Source organism: Peromyscus eremicus, chromosome 15 (genome assembly GCF_949786415.1).
Source record: "Peromyscus eremicus chromosome 15, PerEre_H2_v1, whole genome shotgun sequence".
Lineage (NCBI taxonomy): Eukaryota > Metazoa > Chordata > Mammalia > Rodentia > Cricetidae > Peromyscus > Peromyscus eremicus.
Genome location: NC_081431.1, coordinates 4,565,277 through 4,587,683, shown reverse-complemented (window position 1 = coordinate 4,587,683; position 22,407 = coordinate 4,565,277). Strand labels below are relative to the sequence as shown.

General features: G+C 44.0%; 1 protein-coding gene and 1 pseudogene across 3 annotated transcripts in view; both read right to left on the bottom strand.

Moving 5' to 3' along the window:
• Rps6kc1 (ribosomal protein S6 kinase C1) overlaps positions 1 to 22,407 on the bottom strand; it is a 154,268-nt gene that overhangs the window by 131,110 nt on the left and 751 nt on the right. For all 3 annotated transcript variants that reach the window (XR_009383102.1, XM_059280093.1, XM_059280094.1), the window contains exons 2-3: positions 9,684 to 9,719; positions 2,641 to 2,761 (exon numbers count right to left, since the gene is read on the bottom strand). Coding sequence is in view for 2 of the 3 variants with exons in the window: in XM_059280093.1 (XP_059136076.1) it covers positions 2,641 to 2,761; positions 9,684 to 9,719 (157 nt within the window). In the remaining variant the exon portion in view is untranslated. The remainder of the gene's footprint in view (positions 1 to 2,640; positions 2,762 to 9,683; positions 9,720 to 22,407) is intronic.
• LOC131925937 (small nucleolar RNA SNORA70) lies at positions 16,589 to 16,679 on the bottom strand (annotated as a pseudogene).

The window sequence follows — 22,407 nt, the reverse complement described above, 5'->3', positions numbered from 1 at the left end:
TACTATGTGGGACATCACCACTACAAGCTCCCACTAACACAGACCCACTGCAGACACCGTGATGGACTGTGTACCTGAACTATACACACTCCTGATAACACAGACCCACTGCAGACACCATGATGGACTGTGTAACTGAACTATACACACTCCTGATAACACAGACCCACTGCAGACACCGTGATGGACTGTGTTCCCTGAACTATACACACTCCGCTAACACAGACCCACTGCAGACACCGTGATGGACTGTGTACCTGAACTATACACACTCCTGATAACACAGACCCACTGCAGACACCGTGATGGACTGTGTACCTGAACTATACACACTCCCACTAACACAGACCCACTGCAGACACCGTGATGGACTGTGTTCCCTGAACTATACACACTCCGCTAACACAGACCCACTGCAGACACCATGATGGACTGTGTACCTGAACTATACACACTCTGCTAACACAGACCCACTGCAGACACCATGATGGACTGTGTAACTGAACTATACACACTCCACTAACACAGACCCACTGCAGACACCGTGATGGACTGTGTACCTGAACTATACACACTCCGCTAACACAGACCCACTGCAGACACCGTGATGGACTGTGTACCTGAACTATACACACTCCTGATAACACAGACCCACTGCAGACACCGTGATGGACTGTGTTCCCTGAACTATACACACTCCGCTAACACAGACCCACTGCAGACACCATGATGGACTGTGTAACTGAACTATACACACTCCACTAACACAGACCCACTGCAGACACCGTGATGGACTGTGTACCTGAACTATACACACTCCTGATAACACAGACCCACTGCAGACACCGTGATGGACTGTGTACCTGAACTATGCACACTTTGCTAACACAGACCCACTGCAGACACCATGATGGACTGTGTAACTGAACTATACACACTCCTGATAACACAGACCCACTGCAGACACCGTGATGGACTGTGTACCTGAACTATGCACACTTTGCTAACACAGACCCACTGCAGACACCATGATGGACTGTGTAACTGAACTATACACACTCCTGATAACACAGACCCACTGCAGACACCGTGATGGACTGTGTAACTGAACTATACACACTCCTGATAACCCAGACCCACTGCAGACACCGTGATGGACTGTGTAACTGAACTACACACACTCACTAACACAGACCCACCGCAGACACCATGATGGACTGTGTACCTGAACTATGAACCAAAACAAATTCTTCCCCCATAAGTTGTTTCTATCACAGAAAAGAGGAAAGTAACTAAGAAAATTAGAACTGGGAGTGGAGCTGTATGCTGTGTGGGCTCACAGGCCATGGAAACAGGGGGGAGGGTGAGGGAGGGGGATGTGGAGTTGTGAACCAGAAAGCCTAAAAACCTAGTGACCGTTCTAGCAGGACTCAGAAGACTAGAATACTCAGAAAAATGCAGCACAGAAGCCAGGTCAGAAGGTTCAGAGAGGAAAAAGAAAATTCTACCAGAATTCGGCTGGAAACCATTTATGTTCTACTCTGGCAAAGAGCCAGGCTACATTCTGCCTACATCCTGAAAATCAAGAGAAGCAAAATTTAAAAATAATAGAGTAATGTATGTGGTAGAGATCTGAAGGCAGCCCGGCTGTGGCATGATCTCTTTGTACTGCAGTTAGCCAGGCTTATAATGGGGAAAGGTGGAGAAAGACGTGGAAAATGATGCACTTAAAGCTGCAAACAGGGGTGATGTGGGTAAAGCACCTGTAATTCAAGACACTAATGTGATCACAGAGGCGTTACACTGGGGCTGGGACACGGGAAAGGCACTTGGAGGGCACGAGCCAACCCATCCATACTGGGTGGTTTTGTGTGCCAACTTGACACAGGCTAGAGTCATCAGAGGAAGGAGCCTCAGCTGAGGAAATGCCTCCTTAAAATCCAGCTGTCGGGCATTCTCTCATCTAGTGATCAATGGTAGAGGGCCCAGCCCATGGTGGGTGGTGCCATCCCTGGGCTTCTATAAGAAGGTGGGCTGAGCAAACCATGAGAAGCAAGCCAATAAGCAGCACCCCTCCATGGCCTCTGCATCAGCCCCTGCTTCCAGGTTCCTGCCCCATTTGAGTTCCTGTCCTGACTTCCTTCAGTGATGAACAGCAATGTGGAAGTGTAAGCCAAATAAACCTTTCCTCCCCAACTTGCTTTTTGGTCATGGTGTTCCACTGCTGCAATAGAAACCCTAACTAAGACACCATTCAAGGTCACATGTGTGACTTTGGATAGTACATCTTTTCTTAGCTTCCTAGTCTCTCTGCCTGGCCAGAGATGGAGCTACCCCACAGCTTAGAAGAGGAAACGTATTTTATATGAACTATGCTGAGGGCATGAGAGAACAGTGTCAAGTGCTTGCTAAACTAGATGAGTTATCACAGAAGGTGAAAGGGCTCAACACAGACCATCGTTAGCTAATCATCACATTAAATCACAACTTTAGGGCTGAGCTGTAGATCAGTGGCGGAGAACTTGCTTAGCAAGCACGAGGCTTGAGATTCGAGTCCCAGTCTGATGGGGGGGGGGGCGGGGGGGGGGGGAGGACTGAACGAACAAGGACAGTAAGTCACAAGTTCAGAAGAGCACTTACCAAATACTATCCCTTTAGCAAACGGAGGAAACAGCTCTGAGTGTCGGAATAAGTTTCTATGAATTTGCCATAATTCTTTGTGCAGCTTCTTAAAGTCACTGTATCTCTTCCATACAATTATCTGAAAAGAAAACAAAATTAAATGCATATTTCAAAGCATAACCATTCTGTCTCTGTGCCACAAATAATATTTTCTTTAAACAGTCCAAATTACCATGCAGTGCAAACATATATGAACTCTAGCCTACAGGGTTCAAGGTCTGAAGAGAACTAAAAGCTGCCTTAAATCTAAAGCAGTGCTTCTTCCTAACATTGTTGACTTGGGGCTCCTAAGTCCTGTCTCCTAAGACCCTCTTAACTCATTCTAGAGAAGTGTCCACCTGGTACAAAAATGGACTATGCTACATAAAATGCATTTTCTCCAAAAACCAGTTACTATTGGTCTGAATGAATTTAATGACAAACACTGTCTCAAATATCATGCTTATTAGGCACAAAACAACTTGGGCAATTTATTTTTTTAATCTTTTTTTTCAGATTTATCCATTTACTTTATGTGCAGGTATATGAGCCTGCATGAATTTATGTACCACATGCATGCAGGACCTCAGAGGCTAGAAATAGGTACTAGACTCCCTGGAACTGGAGTTACAGGTGCTTGTGAGACATGCCAAGGGCCACAGAAGTATACAGCAGGTGACAACTAGTGTTTGACAAGTCGACCCAGCAGACGTATAAACTCCCGATGGGGAGCCCCACCTGGCAAAGCCCTGGGGTCACTGGCTGTGGAAACCAGTTGTTTTCTGTCTGTAGATTTCTCGGGTGTCACTGTTATGCCTCCCTAATAAGAACAGCTGTGGGGTGCTTTCCACAGCCCTGTGGTAATGTGTTTTACATCTCTGGGCACACATTTAATCGTGGATTTCTGTTTAAGCTGTATAATTCTGATGAACAGAAACATTACCAGAATATTCTTCTTTACTGACACAGGAAAGTAACAGTATTTTCAGTCTCAAAGACAGCCTTTTAAACATTTTGCAAAGACCTTAGAACTAGTCCAAAACAGACTAAACTATCCCTACAGAATACACACACATGCTAATTCCCAGGTGTTGTCTATTGCTAAATCAAGGCCAGGCTGTTTACATCAAGACATAGTCCTTGCTGTAGCTCCCTTTCTGCACCTACCCTGACTGCTCAAGGTTCAGCCAATGGTTTAATATCTGGGACCCCTCACCAACTTAGAGCTATGTGCATGGGTCAATGTGACATTACTAGCCTAAGAGAAACTACATGACTTATCTTGTTATGAAAATGGGTAGGGCCCTGAAAAGGTAACTTTAATTAATTGTCCAGAGTTTGGCTGAGTGAGCAACAGAGACAGTATGGAGAGAGACAGCTGTGTAGAGAGTATTTAAGAGCTGCTGCAGAATGTGAGTGTGTGTGTGTGTGTGTGTGTGTGTGTGTGTGTGTGTGTGTGTGTGTGTGTGTGCTGGGTAAGAGATGAAGAAGCATGAGAGAAGTGTGAGGAAGCAAATGGATGAAAGAGTGAATAAAGAGTGAGTGAATAATACACAAGAAAGATGTGTGAGTGTGGGAGAGAGCTGTGTGAAGGAGCTGTTGCTACATAGAGGAGCTGTGCCTAGGAACTGTGTAAAGTGCTGTCTGGTGAGAGAGCTATGTAATGAGATGTTCAGCTGTGGCTGTGTGGAGATTTGTAACTGTGTGGAGACAAGGGAGATGAAGCTGTATAGAAAAGAGATGCAGAAGAGAAATGTATATAAAAGAAAGATATGTAGCCACATCAAAAGATGTATGTATGTAAAGATATGTAGCTGTGTGGAGACAGAAAGAGTCAGAGACCAATCTTAAGATGAAGTAAAAGAGAAAGCTACCATCAGAAAGCATGTGTGTTTCCTTACTTCACCAGTCATAGATTAAAACTTATTCCTAATTACCCTCAGACACACAAGTTTCCTATCCTTCAATACTCTGAGGCATTCCTTTTATTACCATGAGCTGATCGTAGGAGCTGGTCTCCCATGGTCTGCAATAAAGACATGTAGATGCTGGGAACTAACCCCGGTCCTCAGCAAAAGCAGGAAATAGAGCAGGAAATGCTTTTAGCCTCCAAGTCATCTCTTCAGCCCCCAACTCAGGCAAATTTTAAACAAAAAGGACATAACATTTGTCCCCTTCCCCCCCAAAAAAAAAGACTAACAGTGATGGAGAAATGGCTGTGAGAAAAGAAAAACATGAGTTTTTACATTCCATAATTGTTCATAAACCTTTAACTATAAGATTTCTGAATATAAAGTAAACATTGACCAGAATATAATTAAAACCCACATATAGCAAAAACCAAAGTAACAGCCTCTAGATTAGACAACATGGAGAAGCAATTTGCTGTCATTAGCTTAAATTATTTGACCTTACTTGGATTAAATTAGAAAAACACACTTTATAAAAAGGAAATATTTGATGTGTGGCCTTAATGTCACTGTCAGCTCTGAGTTCCACAAAATAAAGAAAACCTAACTCATAAATTCCTTCCCTCCCAAAAGCCTGATTATCTCACTTTTCAAAGAGTCTGCATGTTTTCATGTATTTGCAGGGGAATGCTGATAATGACCAAACACCAGGCCAGGAATGTCTCTCGACACGACTTTCCAGTCTTGTCCACCCCTGTCCTGTTATCTGAGGTCAGCCTTGCAGAGTGTTCCTTGGTGTTCACAATGACAATCGCCTGGGCAGCTCCGAGACAATAACATGAACTAAACAAGGTGCTTCTGCCCAGTGCTTCATTTTTACTCATTTACTCAACAAAACTAGTCACCCAAAGTAGTGTCCCCACCCTGTGCTGGACACCTCATTGTCCCAGAGTATGAGCTGGGAACCACAGGCCCCGCCTTCAGGGTTCACAAAAGGTGAGAAGAACAAGCCAGCCTGGATGACTTCACAAAGGGCTTGGTGAATGCCGAGAAAATGCACAAAAGTGGTATAGAGGGCTCCCCCCGAGCCTGGATACTGAACAAGGCTACAATGAGTGGCATCTAGAGGAGAAGCCACCAGAGCAAAAAAGCATGGAGAGGTAGAGGGGAGGCTGTGGACAAAGTTTCTAAAGACAGAAAGATGCCAAAGGCAGAGAGTTCTACAATCCTGGCATCTGTAACTGAGTAGTGGTGGTACTGTCTCCTGGGGTGGGGAGCAAGGAAGAAGCAGTACTTGAAGCCTGTCAGAAGCCACCTGTGCACATTTGGATCACGTGCGTGTGAGCTGTTCAACAGGACACATAGGTTTGAGGTCTAAGTGTAAAATATGCTTGCACCAGAGCCATCAACAGACAGATGGTGACCAGTCAGCAGCTGCTTCTTAGTGTCTGCGATGGGACGAAGAGTCCAACAAGGGACAGTGGACACCAAAGGACCAGGCAGGAGCATGGAAGAGGAAAACAGAAGCCTGGCCATGCTGAGATGGTCCGCAGGGCCAGTGAACAGGAGAAACATTGGCCACCCAGAACCAACAGTTCTAGCACAAGTAAGGGCAAGAGCATCAACCTCCTCAGACCAATACCTAGAAGTCAGGGACTCAGGGCAGGGACAGACAACAGTGGCTGTAACTATCACAGCTCTTGATTCTCTGTAGCTTCCAATTTTAATACAGAAACATAATTTTGTCATAAGGAAAAGTGTTATTTTTACATTTCAAAATGTATCAAACTGAGCTAGACACGATGACTTGCACCTAAAATCCCAGCACTCAGAAGTCTAGGCAGGAAGATCATGAGCCAAATCCAGCCTGGGCTACACAGTAAGGCTAAGTAGGAAGATCATGAGCACAAGGCCAGCCTGGACTACATAGTGAGTTTCAGGACAGTCTGAACTAGAGAGCAAGAGCCCATCTCAAAAGATAAAAAAATAAATAAATAAATATGGACCCATAAATCCACAGGTAACCCAAACTATGCTAGTGCCATGCTGCCAAGAGATTAGAGAGGATTGGGTAATGAGCTTCTGAATGCAGCGTCTTCTGCGGGGCCAGTGCAGGAACAAACTGAGTGTTACCAACCATTACAAGATGAGCATGAGAGATTCAGAAAACTAGAGATTATGAAGCAACCACATTTGCAGATAAAACATCCTAGTTAAGATCACTGTCACATAAAGGAGTGGTAACTTGAGAAAACTGTTCACAATTAAAACACCGGATTAGATAATATATAATATATTATATAAAGCCGTATAACCTGTCAGAGCCAATGCTCTCACCAGAGCCCAATTTATCATCACACAGTCCTGTTCCACACGAGGCTCCAGATGCCCAGCCACTTTCTCCTTTCCTCTTACTCCTTTTCATCAAATCTCAAGTTCCCAGAAATCCTCAAGTGGAAATGAGAACAAAAACACACTTCCCCAGATCAGAAGGGACTGGTGTCTGTGCTGTCCTAACACAGGAGCAGACATACATGTAAGGTATTTTCACTGATCAGGTCTGCCTGGGTCCCTGGAACGATGGAAACAAGCATGGGCTCCTTATGTGCTCATGTCACTCCGAAGAAACTTTACCAATGAAGCATTCGATGACAATATGTAAATTAAAAATTTGGTAGAAGCTCAGTTTTTCATTAAAGCATTCCCTTTAGCATTTCAACATATGATAAACATTTCCTTTTCAGATACTTAAACTTAATGACACCAAAAAACTTGTTTCCCTATGTTTTATAACATCACCTAACAACTTTTTCATTTTCACTCTCATTCAATACTAAAAACTTACTGGGTCATCTTTGCTATCAACAAATACTATGGCTATCACATTACCTGCTTATGTATTTTCTTTCCCCTCTTTTTTTTATTTTTATGATTTATTTGCCTGTGTGTACATGTGGATGTGGAAGCCAAAGGTCGACATCAGGTGTCGTCCTCAGTCGCTGCCCCAAGGATCTGCCTGTCTCTGCCTTCCAGCACTGAGATTGCAAAGCACACATCACTGTATCCAGGAAAAATGTGAGCTCTATTGATTTTGTTGTTGTTTTTTTGTTTTGTTTTGTTTTTCGAGACAGGGTTTCTCTGTTTAACAGCCCTGGCTATCCTGGAACTCACTCTGTAGCCCAGGCTGGCCTCAAACTCAGAGATCCACCTGCCTCTGCCTCCCAAGTGCTGGGAATAAAAGGCATGCGCCACCACCATCTGGCAAAATGTGATCTCTTAAAATCAAACTCAGTCCTTCTCCTTGCACAGCAAGCGCTTCATGAACTGAATCATCTCCCCAACCACTCAACTTTTTCTTAAAAATTTAGAGGGAATTTGGAAAGGGAAACTGCCCTACATAGTATCAAGTGATTCACTCCCTGTGCATATTCTTTCAGCATTCTTAGGAAGAGAGCAGATCCTGAGAGGTCAGACAAGCTCTCCAAAAGGACAAAAACATTCCTCCAGCTTTATAAGGGCAGTACAGACATAGTTTGCTTGATCTAAGCGTGTGTTTATTAGTTGCCAAGAGCTTTGGGGAAGTCTGTGTATATTCTAAAGCAGAAACTAAATCCATGAGTTCACAGCTTAAGAACATGAAAAGAAAGGACGTGGAAGCCTGAACAATAAATGCTTCTCAGTGAGAACACCAATGGTTAAACATGACAAGCGAGAGGTACGGTTCCAACTTCAGGATTAGTCTACGGTTTAGGAAGTCAGCTACATAGACGACCTTAAATGTTTTCTATCATTTCTAACATAAGAACATGCAACTGTCTAACTGAAGGACACTTACAAGAGCTTGCTGATGAACGGGTCACCAGCAGTTGGTATTATAAAAGAGTTTCCCCAAAAAAGGACTAAGGAAATGGCAGAGAGTGCACTCATGGACAAGCTGGCTCAGGATTCTCTGGAAAAGGGAACATCAAGGTACAACCACAGCACGGCAATCAGACGTCATGGTCAAAGGTGACACAGCCCATCTCCAAGGCTAACAGAGCTGTAAACTTTCAAAAGCCAAGTCTACTAGAGGTGGCAGTAGTTCTAAAGACTGTCTCATGCTATCAATTGGCACTCAAGGAGAGAACAATTAATCGTGAGACATACATAGGTCCTTCTCTTCTGACAGTCTCCCTATCAGGGAAACAACAAAAGAGTCTCAAAGCCCATGAGGGAAATACCATGAAATCTTTTGAAGGCGTCTTTCACTGTAGTTTTGAGTCATGAGACAAAAACTACCAAGTAGGACACATCAAGAGTCTAATGACGGTGGGCCACCAGTGTGAAACAATTAACTCCAACATATGAATCAAGCCAGGTGCTTCTGAGTAGGAGTGGTACCTGCATCTAAGCAGAAGTCCACACCCCATCTAAAGACACTCCAACTCAAGAGGGGGACAACTAACACCACCGTAGAATAAAAACTGTTAAATTTACAGCATCTGTTTAAACACTTGGCTGGGTGTTTAACATAGTGCCTCTAGTTCAAAAATGACTGGGAATCAAACAGGAAGTAATTAACATGCACTGAGGGAAGCAGCCTGTTGATCAGCATCCCTAAACTAAGCACCAAGCGCAGAGAAACATTAGTGCGCAAAACATGCCAGGCCAGCATCATCCTAGGGAGAAGATGACAGGCAGAAACACATGAGAAGCCTGTAAAAGAACTTAGCAAAATGGTCAAAAATGAGCCGGGATACCCACGCAGTCGTGACGTCAGCATGCTAACTCAACACTGAAGAGGGAGTATGCAGAGCCCCTAATCTATCACTACAGCTTTAAAATTGACACTAGCCACCCAATCCTTGTGCTTTAATGAACAAGCATCATGACTGAAAAGGTTAGCGAAGCCCTTGACTAGCAATGGAGTCAGGTGAAGGTTAGAGAGAAAACTCCCTAGTCCTCAAATCCTCACTCCCACCACTTAACGCCTACTCAGCAGGATGAAGTATAACCGCAGCTACTGTAATGTAGCTAGAGAAACCATCATACAAATACAATCACTCAGACAAGTAACTCGGGCAGTTTCTTCAACAAGGATAAGAGGAATTTTCACATGGATAAGCATGCTACCTCCTGGACGTCTTCTGGATTTCTTCGTGAAACAACCTAAAACCAAACAGACAGAAATAGCTCGTTATCAAATAAGATTTTACAGCTCTGTAATTATTTTCAATAGCATTTGCATAAAACTCCATCTGTGGAAAAGAAAATGAATGCTATGTCACTTACTAAAAACTCAGTCAATATGGTAATTTCACTCTGCAATATTAAAACCTCAGGAGAAAAGCAGAGCACATTCGGTCCATGTGCATCCCACTCGTGAGAGAACACCTCAGCCGCAGTTACTGCACACTGTAATTACAGCAGGCTATCTATCCCTTCTCAGACTCCAGACAAGCTCAAGCACAGGGGACAACTGCACTTGGGCACATGGACACTGATCTCTCCACATTGTCCCTTTGTGGTGCAAGGGACTGAAACCAGCCTCGTGCAAACAGGCAAGCACTACTCGTGAGCTACCACCTCAGCCTCTGTGTATATTTCTTCCATTGTGTATGAATCCAGTTAGCACAATAACATTTCAATGTAAGAGAGACCCCACAGTGTTCAAACACATTCAATATCTGTGAGGAGTGATCACTGGACACCTAACGGTGAAAAAGGAAACAAAATTAACAAAAATGTAAATACAAGGGTAACCCTTCTTTTAATAACCCATGATGAGGGGCGAGGGCAGGATGTAGCAAAGGTGTCTGCTTGGTGAATGTGAGGCCGTAGCTTCACTCCCAGCAACAGAAAAGAAAGACAACCAATTCTTTCAGGCTTCTCTGATACAAAGGTCAAAAAGCCCGAAATACTGACAAAACTTGAGAAAGGAAAAAGAAATAGCATTACAGGAAGGGAAAATCTCCTATTAATTTAGATTATAGATCACCTATCTACTTAAATATAACATTAATGAACTTGGGGCTGCAATGGTATACTCTGAAGAGAAAAGCACACACACAAGCATGTTAAAATGGTTGTTCATGGGTAGGAGAAAGAAAGGGTTTTTAATAATCCATGACAACATATCAAAAACTGGAAATTAAGATCAACTTCTTACACCAGGTGAGTTCAGGACTAGCTTAGTCTACATGAGGTCAAGTTCCATGCAAGCCAGGGCTACACAGTAAAATCCAATATTTAAAAAAAAAAAAAAAAAAAAAAGGTATCACTTGTGACTTAAGTCCAAAAGAAAACCAAAAATATTGGACTTAAAGTTAAGCCTTAGTTCAAATTACCCATTTTGATCTCTTACATAAATTAGGTAGAGAGTCAGGCAGATCTCTGTGAGTTTGAGGCCAGCCTGGTCTACAAAACAAGATCCAGGACAGGCACCAAAACTACACAGAAAAACCCTGTCTCAAAAAGACAGGAATTCAAAGGGAAGAGCGTATATTTCCCAACTTATTTCCACATCTCAGAGAACGCAGTGTGGTAAGTAGCAGGCGGGGGCAGCACTTTGTCCTGGACCCTTCCAGTGAAACTGGCCCTCACTGGACACAGTGACATCCTAGAAACCTCCAGGAGCAGGGTCAGGTCTGAGAGTCTTCATAACAGAAGCATCTCATGGCTGTTATTGAAATACAGGAAGTCAAAGCTGAAGGACTTGGACAGCCAAGTGAAGTCTTCACTCTACCCTTGCAGTTACAAGAGACACTATGCTTCACGCTTCACCCTCCAAATATTTCTAAATGAAGGGAGAAATTTATGTAGACAGAATTCAGAAAATTAAATCAAAGCTATTTGTGGGGCACGGGGATGTGGCTCTGACCAAGCACTTGCCTGGCATGCAGGGGTCCTGCGGTGTGCACAGGGGAGAAGAGAGGCAATTGTGGAGCATTAGTCTCGCTCCCAAAAGCTTACGCTCCGAGAGGTCAGAGCAAGCGCACAGGGCCATGTGTCCTGACTCTCCTTCCTCCTCTGGGCTTCTGCTTCCCTTCCGTGCTCCTCCTCCCACTCAACACGGTGAACACTGAGCAGCAGGCCGGGCGGGACCCTGCTTTCAGCCTCCTCTTCACTGTTAGCGGGCTCGGTCTGTGCTGACTCAGCTCAAGGCACTCTGCCCAGAAGGGAAACCATCTGACTGTGTATTCGCCAAGCATTTTGTACTAATGATTTATTTCATTCCTTCCACAATCTTTAAGTGACGCTAGAGTGGGTTACTGTGCACTCACCTCTTCAGACAACAAAAGTTCATGTTAGTCACCTTCAGATTTGGAGTTAGAACCGTGATTGATCCGCTCTGTGGTACTTTCAGCAATAACTAAGTTCCCTCCTTTCCACAAGGCCCTGCCACCATTAGGTTTCATTATTACATTTATTCATCCAGCACGCCCTAGTGCCCGCTGGGCTGTCGCGCACTGGGGACAAGGGAGCACACACAGGCACTGGGGACAAGGGAGCACACAAGGGCCGCGCACTGGGGACAAGGGAGCACACATGGTCTGTCTCCTATGCTACTCGCATAAAAATGCTGTCACTGCCCAGATCCACGGCCAAGTTCAATCCTTGCCATCTCAGCAAGGGGCTCTGTACCTACATTACCCTCCTGTACCCTGGAGCTGAGAGAGCTCAGTGGGTAGGAGCACTTGCTTCTCTTGTACAGGATTGCCAAGTTCAGTTCCCAGGACCCACACCAAGTGATTTACAACCACTCAGAACTCCAGCACCAGGAGTGAGGCCTCCAAGGACACTCACACACATGTGACATACACTCATATAGACACACACACACACACACAAATATTTTTTAAAGGAGAAAGGAAACAAACACAAAGACTAGAATAACATGAATCGAGTCCAAATGTCTACTGCTAACAACACTTGATTTTATTATTATCTTGCATGCATGTGTGTGTGTGTGTGTGTGTGTGTGTGTGTGTGTGTGTGTGAGATGGGGTACACATGTGTGTGAGATGGGTACATGCATATGTGTGATTGATAGGGTATGTGTGTGTGATAGGGTACATGTATGTGTGTGACAGGATGCATGTGTGTGTGACAGGTACATGTGTGTGTGTGATGGAGCGTATGTGTGTGTGTGATGGGGTACACATGTGTATGAGATGGGTACATGCATCTGTGTGATTGATAGGGTACATGTGTGATGGGGTGCATGTGTGTGTGATGGGGTCCATGTGTGTATGTGACGGGTGCATGTGTGTGTGACAGGGAGATCAAAGGACAACTGTGGTCAGTTCTCTCCTTCCACTTCTGTGTGGGTTTTGGGGATGGAGCTCAGGCTGTCATGCTCACATCATCCGGTGACAAGCACCCTCACCCACTGAGCCATCCTACCCACCCACTAGCAATGCTTTCTGCATCTTTCTCATCAGTCACTGGAAATCTGAGCAAAGTATTTAACCACACCCAACATGAACAAAATTAAGCCCTCAGACCCAACCTTTTAGAACTTTTAAACGTATATTAGCAATTACAAGTAATAACACTAAAATAAAAACACTGCGAATTCACTAGATTGCCAAGTGCTTAGCGGTATTTTTCTGAGTGCAGTTACACAGTCATAAGGTTCGGCCAACAAGTCCCACTAAACCTGGATGAGGCGGTTACTCCCCTAAAGGTCACGGTATCCACTACAGCATCAGTTACGGGGGTCAAGGGAGCACCAGGCATTCTTTCAAAGAGTCTCTAGGTGTTAAGAATTTTGTCAACCAATCATCCTGAGACATACTCTCTTACAAGGCTGCATCAGCACCACATGGACCAGCAGTGCTCACTGACATCAGCGAGTTTCCATCTTCCTTTATGTAAGGAAGAGTCCTTAGTCACCCTTGTACATCTCTAAAGGGCTGCCATACTGTGTGGTGACTCCCAGAGTCACCTGACAGCTCAGCTCTTTTAAAAATAATTTATTCATCTTTATTCCATGTGTATTCATGTTTTGCCTGCATGTATGTCTGCATGAAGGAGTCAGATCCCCTGAAACTGGAGTTACAAGCAGTTATGAGCTGCCATGTGCATGCTGGGAACTGAACCCAGGTCCTCTGGAAGAGCAGCCATGCTCTTAACCACTGAGCCATCTCTGTAGCCCCTGACAATTCAACTTTTATTTTTAGGTTGTTGGTTCATTATGATCACCATCACTAATATAACACCTAAAAGCTGGAACACAGTGGGACACTGCCTGTGTTTGTAGTTCAGATGACTCAATTCATTGCAGCAGTCACCTCTGAGTTTAAGAAAGCAAAGTCTACAGTGAGGTTAACCACCTCTATTGCACAGAAAATGAAATGCTTTGCTTTGTCACAACAGTGGCACCTGGATGTGCTCAGCAAAGCCAGTGCCCCAGGAACAGAGCAGGACAGGACACCCCCTTTCCAGGACACAACTCAGTAGTCAAGACACCCCAAATTTTTCATTCCCAAAGAAAAATAAGTCAGCCAGAAAGAAGGAGATGCACTTTAGCACAGCAGGAAGATGGAACAGAAAGATAATGGAGCAGGAAGATGGAGCAGGAAGATGGAGCAGGAAGATGATGGAGCAGGAAGATGGAGCAGGAAGATGATGGAGCAGGAAGATGGAACAGAAAGATGATGGAGCAGGAAGATGGAGCAGGAAGATGGAGCAGGAAGATGGAGCAGGAAGATGGAGTAGGAAGGAGCTCTGAACTAAAAACAAAGGGGTTGAACAGTGGCTCCAGTCCTGGCCATAAACCTGTTAGAGTTGGGGGTAGGGTGGGGTGGGGTTTTTTGTCACTTTAGTACTAAATCGAAGAAAGGACTGCCTAAAACTAGCCTGAGTCCACCAAGACACTTGTCAGTGTCTATGAGGACAGAGACCAGAAGCACAACTCCCCATCATCCATCACCTGGCACCCCTAGACTTCTAGGGACCTTAACCCAGGACACCAGGATGTGTGGCTTTGATGCAGAAAGAACTTCAGAATTAGTCAGTTTATGAGGCAGAGCTGGAGTTTAACAGGGACATTTTAATATAGACTTTAAGCACAATGGTTAAGAGAAAGAGAAACACTCAGAAGGACAGACAGACACACCCAGAAGTACCATGTGGGCTTCTCAAAGAGTCACAGAAAGTGAGGGTATGGCCCCTCGAGGAAACTCGCAGCTCCTTGTTTTTTCTACAGTCATCCAGGGATTTGGGTGAGATTTGAAGTTACTACTATCTTTACAGGGTTGCCAAGACACCGAAATGAGCTTGCTAGGTGGTCCTGTTTGCTGATAAGTAAAAATCTAGCTCATAGGGACACAAAGGGTAGGCTATCTCCAATGTAAACTAAGATAACGGTTACATTTGAGATCCTTGGGCAAAGTCTAGGTCAAGGAATAAGGCTCTGCCCAGGGTTATACACAACCAGGTCTTAAGCCTGGATCACTGTTATATGGAATTTAACTCTATGTTGTTAACTGTGCTGGAATTCTGGCTTCTTAGCTGGTCAGAGACTTCAATCTGACTCATGTATAAGGTGGTCTTTCGCCTTCCTGTATCTCTACAATGTCCCTATCTTTCTATCCTATTTCATGTCCTCCATGATTATCCTGAGACCATAGCCATACTCTGCAGTGTGGCCTACCTCAGGCCACAATGATCAACAGATCACAACACCAGTCAGTCCCCAAAATTAAACAGAGTGCTAACCCATTTTAACTACTTCTTAATAAATACTATAACAGTCCTTAAAAGTCAGGTCAAAAGTACTTTTTTTTTGGGGGGGGGGGGTGTTGAGACAGGGTTTCTCTGTGTAGTTTTGGAGCCTTTCCTGGATCTTGCTCTGTAGACCAGGCTGGCCTCAAACTCACAGAGATCCGCCTGGCTCTGCCTCCCAAGTGCTGGAATTAAAGGCGTGTGCCACCACTGCCCAGAGACAAAAGTACTTTTATGGACTGAATATGTGGCTTGGTCATTGAATGCTTGGCTTGGTGTGAAGTGTCCCCCATAAACTCCTATGTTTGAGCACTGGGTCCCCAGATGTGGTGGGGAAGGTTGTGGAACCTTAGGAGTTGAAGCAAGCTGGTATAAGCAGGGAAACAGGGCCAGGCCTTTCAAGGTTAATGTTGTGTCTGGTTCTAGGCTAGTTGGTTCCTGTCTGCAAAGTGCAAAGGAACTCTACCTCATGCTTACACCACACAGAGCAGCCCTGCCACAGCTTCCCTCCTGCAGTGAGCCACAGCAAGCTTTCTTCCCCTAGGCTGTTCTGTTAGCTGTTTCACCCCAACAGTAAGAGAAACAGCTAACACACCCAGTGTGTGAGGAGTGGAGGTAAGGTAAAGCCTCACCACCACATGTACACACCACAAACATGTACATGTGCATGCACACTGTTCCAGCTAATTATCATCCTCTCAGACATGTATAAAGGAGTTCCCTTTTCTTGAATAAACAGCTACTAGAAAATAAAACTACAAAAATTATTCAGCTCTCATTACTGTATTTCCTAAGCCATCAGAAACCAGTCACAGGAGGACGTTCAACTTCAGTTGTAAGAAGTTAACTCTGTGTGTGTGTGTGTGTGTGTGTGTGTGTGTGTGTGTGTGTGTGTGTGTGTTGGGACAGGAAACAGGATTTACCGATGGTTAAGACTAAAGGAGAAGTAACACAGTATAAGACCTCTTGAGCAAAGGGCCTATCACCGGTCCTCAGGAATGAGGCTTGGATGTATATGATCCCACAGCAGTCTGAGATGAGAAAATCCATGGCCCTGAGCTCTCCAAGGCACCAGTATTAAACTAGATAATACCCCACTTCTTTAAGGTTGAGGTCATCCAACCGCCAGGAAATGAGACCTTGACCCTGTAAGATCTGTCATGTGTCCTCTGCTTTGCAGTTTGATGCAGGTGGACACAATGATTTGACCAACGTGAACCCTGGGACTTTCCAAAGGCACCTCCACATAACGCCTAAAGCCTAGACCAGAAAGAGCTCCATGTGAAACACAAATGTCCCTTGGAAGGGGCTGATTCCAAGGTCCCTTCAATAACCCAGACAAGCAAGAGACTACATCTACTGCTAAGGTCACTGCTGTTTGCAGACACTGCACAGCAGCATCACAGGAAGGGGGCCCAGATGGGCACTGAGCAACCCACAGTACCCAAGTCCTCTCATGGCTACTCTACCATCAGGATTCAGCTAAGAAGGTAAATAGCAAAGTACTATGTTTAAATACAACATGAAATGCAAAGTAAAGATGATAAAATGTAACAGAGAGGGCCGTGCCCGTTTTACCTTTCACAGACACAAATCTCTAAGAGTGCTGAAGAGATGGCAGGCTACACAAAAGGAATGCTGTGTGACACTGAACGGGACTCCCTGCGGTGACCCAGTACACCAAATGGCATGTTCATCAATATAACACACGCAACCTTGGCTTTCAGACATTAACTTTCAGGAAACCCATAATTTCATACGGATACATTGCCATCTTTAAATTGCATCTCGCACACACAAAACCATGACTCTGGCAGGGTGATTAAGCACGTCAAAGCGTTCAGCTCATATATATAATTGTCTTCTTACCAAATTCAACCTCCAATTCACCGTAGCACCTGCATCTCAGCTCCTCGCTCCCTAGCCTCCCTGCAGAGACGCAGGTGTCACAGGCTGGCAAGAAGATGTGGGCCAGCTATCACCTGCCAACCAGGTAATCTGGCCCCCAGAGACAGCACCTGCACAAGCCATCATCAGACATTTACGTTCCTAGTTCTCTGAAGCCAGTGAGCTCCCAGATAAAACAGACAAGTCACTGGGACAAATTCTGGGCGTTCCACTTTCTAATGAGTTTTCATGAAAGGTTAAAGCGCTATGGACTGAATGTCTGTGTCTCCCAAAACTCCCATGCTGACACTTCCCTCTGTTTGCAATGTCTGGATATAAGGCCTTTGGGAAATAATTAGGGACTAGTATCCTCACAAGAAAAATATAAATGACCCTTCAGTCATAAAATCCAAGAAGGCAGACATCTGCAACCTAAGAATCAGGCACTCTCCAGACATTGAACCGGCTACACCTTGACCATGAGCTATCCAGCGTCCAGAACTATGGGTTTTTTTTTTTAAGAAAAAAAAAAAAAAAGTCTGTTGCTTAAGCCACATAGCCAACAGTATCTTGTTACAGAACCTGGTGAACACAAACTGACTAAGACAGGAATTGGAGGATGTTGAGATGTCTAAGTAGATAAAAGTGATTGTTGCCAAACTTGACAAGCTAAGTTCAAATCCTGGGACTCACTTGGTAGAAGGAGAGAACCAACTACTGCAGGTTGCCATCTGACCTCCATGCTAACACACACAAACAAATAAATGCAACAAAAGACAGGAACAGCAGTTTTCTGCATTACTGCAGTAACACTAGAACAGCAGATACTCCAATGCTGCCCGAACAGCAGATACTCCAATGCTGCCCGAGTTGTTGTTTTACTCTTAGCAAACTTCACAGTAACTACAGCACCAAACTACAGCAAACTACTTCCCAGCCCAGGTTCAAAGAAAATCAAAATTCAGGAGCTGGAGAGATGGCTCAGCAGTTAAGAGCACTGGCTGCTCTTCCAGGGGACCCAGGTTCAATTCCCAGCACCCACATGGCAGCTCACAACTGTCTGTGACTCCAGTTCCATAGAATCCAACACCCTCACAGAGACATACATGCAAGCAAAACACGAATGTACATTTAGAAAAAAAGAAAAAAGGAAAAGTTCTGAATGTTTAGAAAATTTGCAGATTATAACAAATGTGAGTATCTGAGATGTCAATAAACAAATTTACATTTTTTAAATCCATTTACTAAAATTTTGGCATATGAGAGTTTTTAGGTTAAACAGTGTAACAGTAGAAAGGGTAGAATAAACCCAGACCTGAACAGAACAGAAAAATTTGAGTCATGAGTTTTCCAATATTTAAGTGCCTATCACTCACAACGGACAGGAAAGCCCATGAGGGACATGCACAGTATGTAATGAAATGTTTCATATGGGCATCAGCAGCACAGCACAGTGCTTGTCACCAGCCTAACTTCAATCAAATGCAAAGTCCACTCCCTGCTTACTAGTGATCCTGAATAAGTAACTTCTCTAAGCCTCCACTCCCCATTAGAAATGAGAAAAAACAATAGTACTCACTCACTGGCAACTTTTTGTTTGTTTATATCAAATGCTTAATTCACAGTAAGCACCATCCTAGTATCTGCTGTCATCATTCAGTAAATATTAGCTACATGAAACGAGGATAGACATAGGTTCAGCTTGAAATTCCAAATTATGTGAAAAACTGAAAACCTCGGCAGGCTATGGTGGCACACACCTTTAATCCCAGCACTCAGGAGGCAGAGGCATGCACATCTCTGTGAGTTAGAGACCAGCCTGGTCTACAGAGCAAGTTCCAGGACAGCCAGGGCTACAAGAGTGAAACCCTGTCTTAAAAAAAAAAAAAAAAAAAAAAAAAAAACAGAGAGAGAGACTGAAAACCTCAAAACACTGCCCAGATTGAAGAGTTAAACAAATGGGGATTTTATATGTTTATGTGGACGTGCTCCACAAGACTCCTTACTTTTAACTCATCAATTCTAAGATAAGCAGTCATAAAGTGGGCATGCTCAGAACCAGTCAAGCGGTTGTTCAGATGCAATCCTATGTAAGCCTAACCTTGGGTCAAAAAAGCCTCCAACCACTGTGCATGACTGCTCTGGAAACTTCTGTATCTTACATTCTAGTAAAATACTTCTGGTTACTCTAAAAACAAAAACTAAAAAGAAGTAATAGGGAACCTGTTGGTTTGCCTGTAAATTACCATGAAGTTATTGCAAGCCTTCCAGGTTCCAGAAAATTAAAAATAGAAAGGAAAAGAAAAGTACTAAAGAGACAAGATAAAAGAGTTCCTTTGTTTCCCAAAACGTAATGATACCAATTCTACTCCTGACATCAAAAATACAGAAACTATTCCTCAAAGCTCAATCAGGAGCAGGAAACATGCAGAAGGTTCTTCTAACTTTCATCTTGGGGAGTTCTCAGGGGAGCATCATTTACCTGATTAGTTCTCCCGAGGAAAGATGTTTTTCTTCTTAAGTTCCAAAAAAGCAATAAACATTTTACTTGATTTATAATGTTAGGCCTAATTATTTTTAAAACGCACCTCCATGTTGATCCTTAATTTAAAAAAATAAAATAGAAAAGCTGTGGGGCCACTGAGACGGCTCAGTGAATAAGCCTGACAACCCAGGGTCAATCTCCAGAGCCCAATTGGTGACAGAAGGCAAGTTATTCCCACAAGCTATTCTCTGACATCCACATGCATGCCAGTGGCCCACACTCACACAGAAACATGCACACACACAAATAAATAATGTTAAAAACAAAACAAAAACTTCAGGCTGTGGGCACAGCTCAGTGGCACAGGCTCTCACTTATGTGAGACCCCAGGTTTGGTCCCCAACAACAACAGAAACAACAACAGGAAAGAAAAAAAAAAAAACCTACCTAACATTGTAAAAAACACAATCTGTAACACAAGCAGTAAACAGGGACAAGCACTTAGAGAGAAGAAAGTCAATGTCAACAGTCTTCAAGTTCAGTGACCATGGCAACAGGCAGCATGCACAGCACATGCATGAGGGCACATCTTGAGCTATATCACCTCATTTATATTGGAATATTTTATGTTTGCCTGCACACCAGGAGGGGGCACCAGATCTCATTACAGATGTCTGTGAGCCACCATGTGGGTGCTAGGAATTGAACTCAAGACCTCTGGAAGAGAGGTCAATGCCCTTATCCACTGAGCCATCTCTCCAGCCCTTATACTGGGATATTTTAAATCTGCATTTGATCAACTTTCCTTTTTAAAAAGTAATAATACAATTATCATACTTGGGGCTTTCAGTTAAGCTCCACAGACAGCAACACTCCCAGGCCTTTATAGGCTCCATCTTTCTTCCACATCCAACATCCTCTCCTTTCTTGACTCCTCCCATCTTCCGCACCCAGAGCCACAGCAATCCGTCTTCTGAATTCCCACAGAGCTTTCCTGTGGTGTCTGTGGCACTAAACACTTTCCTATACATTGTATCTATTTCAGCACAATAACTCTATTCCACCGTAAGTAGAAAAGGGAAGCCAGAGCACTCCCTTGCATACCTTATAATGCCAAGTACCTGGAAATACACACCCACTACATATGGTGCCTAGAATAAAGAGGAAAACATTCTGAGCTGGAGAGTGACTCAGTGATTAAGAGCACTCACTGCTTTTGCAGAGGACCCAGGGTCAGGTCCCAGCACCCACATGGTGGCTCCCTATAGTCTGTAGCTCCAGTTCCAGGAGATTGAATTACTTCTTCTGGACTCTGCCTGCACCAAGCACACATGTAGTACACATACCTACATGCAGGCAAAACACTCACACATATAAAACAAAAATACATACATCTTAAAAAGAAAAAAGAGGAAAAACTCCATCTGGGGGCCACTGCAGCAAGCGGTGCTTTAGCTGAAATGAAACCACTACCAGTGCTAGAAACCTGCTCTCTGTCTAGTAAGAGGCAGAGGCCTGTATGCAGATGGATGCAACCTTGGTGTTAACAGTGAGAGTTTGAGTACACTGGTGTGCTAGGCACCTCTTGTCTATTGACTAGTTCTGATTCTATAAGCTTTGTGTCAGGAAACCACAGATCTCAATGACTAAAAAGGCCTCAAGAATGGTACAAGAAGAATCCCTTCATCCTGTTATATTCTCACACCCCACCCATACAACAATCTGACCTACCAAAAGAGAAGGCAGACTTCTCCCTATTCTTCACAAAGCTGGTCTTCTTGCTATCTTAAACAAAGTTGCTCAACCCAGCATCTTCCATCTGTCTGACTCTGCACCATTTCTAAATGCCATCAACCACTTGCATGTCCCAAGCTTGGCGTACCCCAATCTATTCTCTCAAGTTTCTCAGGGTCTGCTTCCTGCGTGCTTTCTAAATAGACACTGTGCTATTATTACTCCTTCACCCATACCTGTCTTCTTCAAAACTGAGTTCATTCCTGACACTGTATTCATCTTGGAGTTAGGTAGAAATGGTTCCAAAGACCAAAGCTGCTGCTGCTTTGCAACAGAAACTTTAGCAAACTTCTAAACTTCCTTGAATCTGTTTCCTCATCATGAAGTTGAAAACTAAACTGGGGGATGGGTAAAAAAAAAATGCCTAGCATACACACAAGCACTACACACATAAGCACTTATTTCATGTTATTATTACTCTCACTTTCCTCTTAGGAAAATGAGTAGTTTTCAAAATTCAAGCTGAGCAACAAAATTTAAGAGAACCAATGCTAAACTTGGAACAATGAACTCATGTAAACAGCCTCGAGAAAAAATTTTAACATTTATTTATTTGCAGGGGAGATGGGGAGGGGGGACACCTTTGGCTGCCAGAGGACAATCTGCAGGAGTGAGTTCTCTCCTTCCATCACATAGGTCCCAGGAACTGAACCCATCAAACCAGGTCTTCAGGTTTGACAGCAAGCACTTTATCTACTGGGCCATCTTGCCAGCCCAGCCTGCCCTCAAGGCAGCTCAGGTAAGATCACTTAAGTACACATGCATCTCCTCCTGAAAAGGCTCAGAAGAACTCAGATACAAAGGCTAGAGGTCCAAGATAGGTAAACTAACAGTGAGACCTTTGCCAACAGCCTACCTGCCTCACAGCAAACCGCTCACTTAAAGAGAAGTTAAAAGGAGACAGCCCTTCAGTTACATAAGCCAGACAACACACCCACTAACATTTTTAAGTCTGTGTTT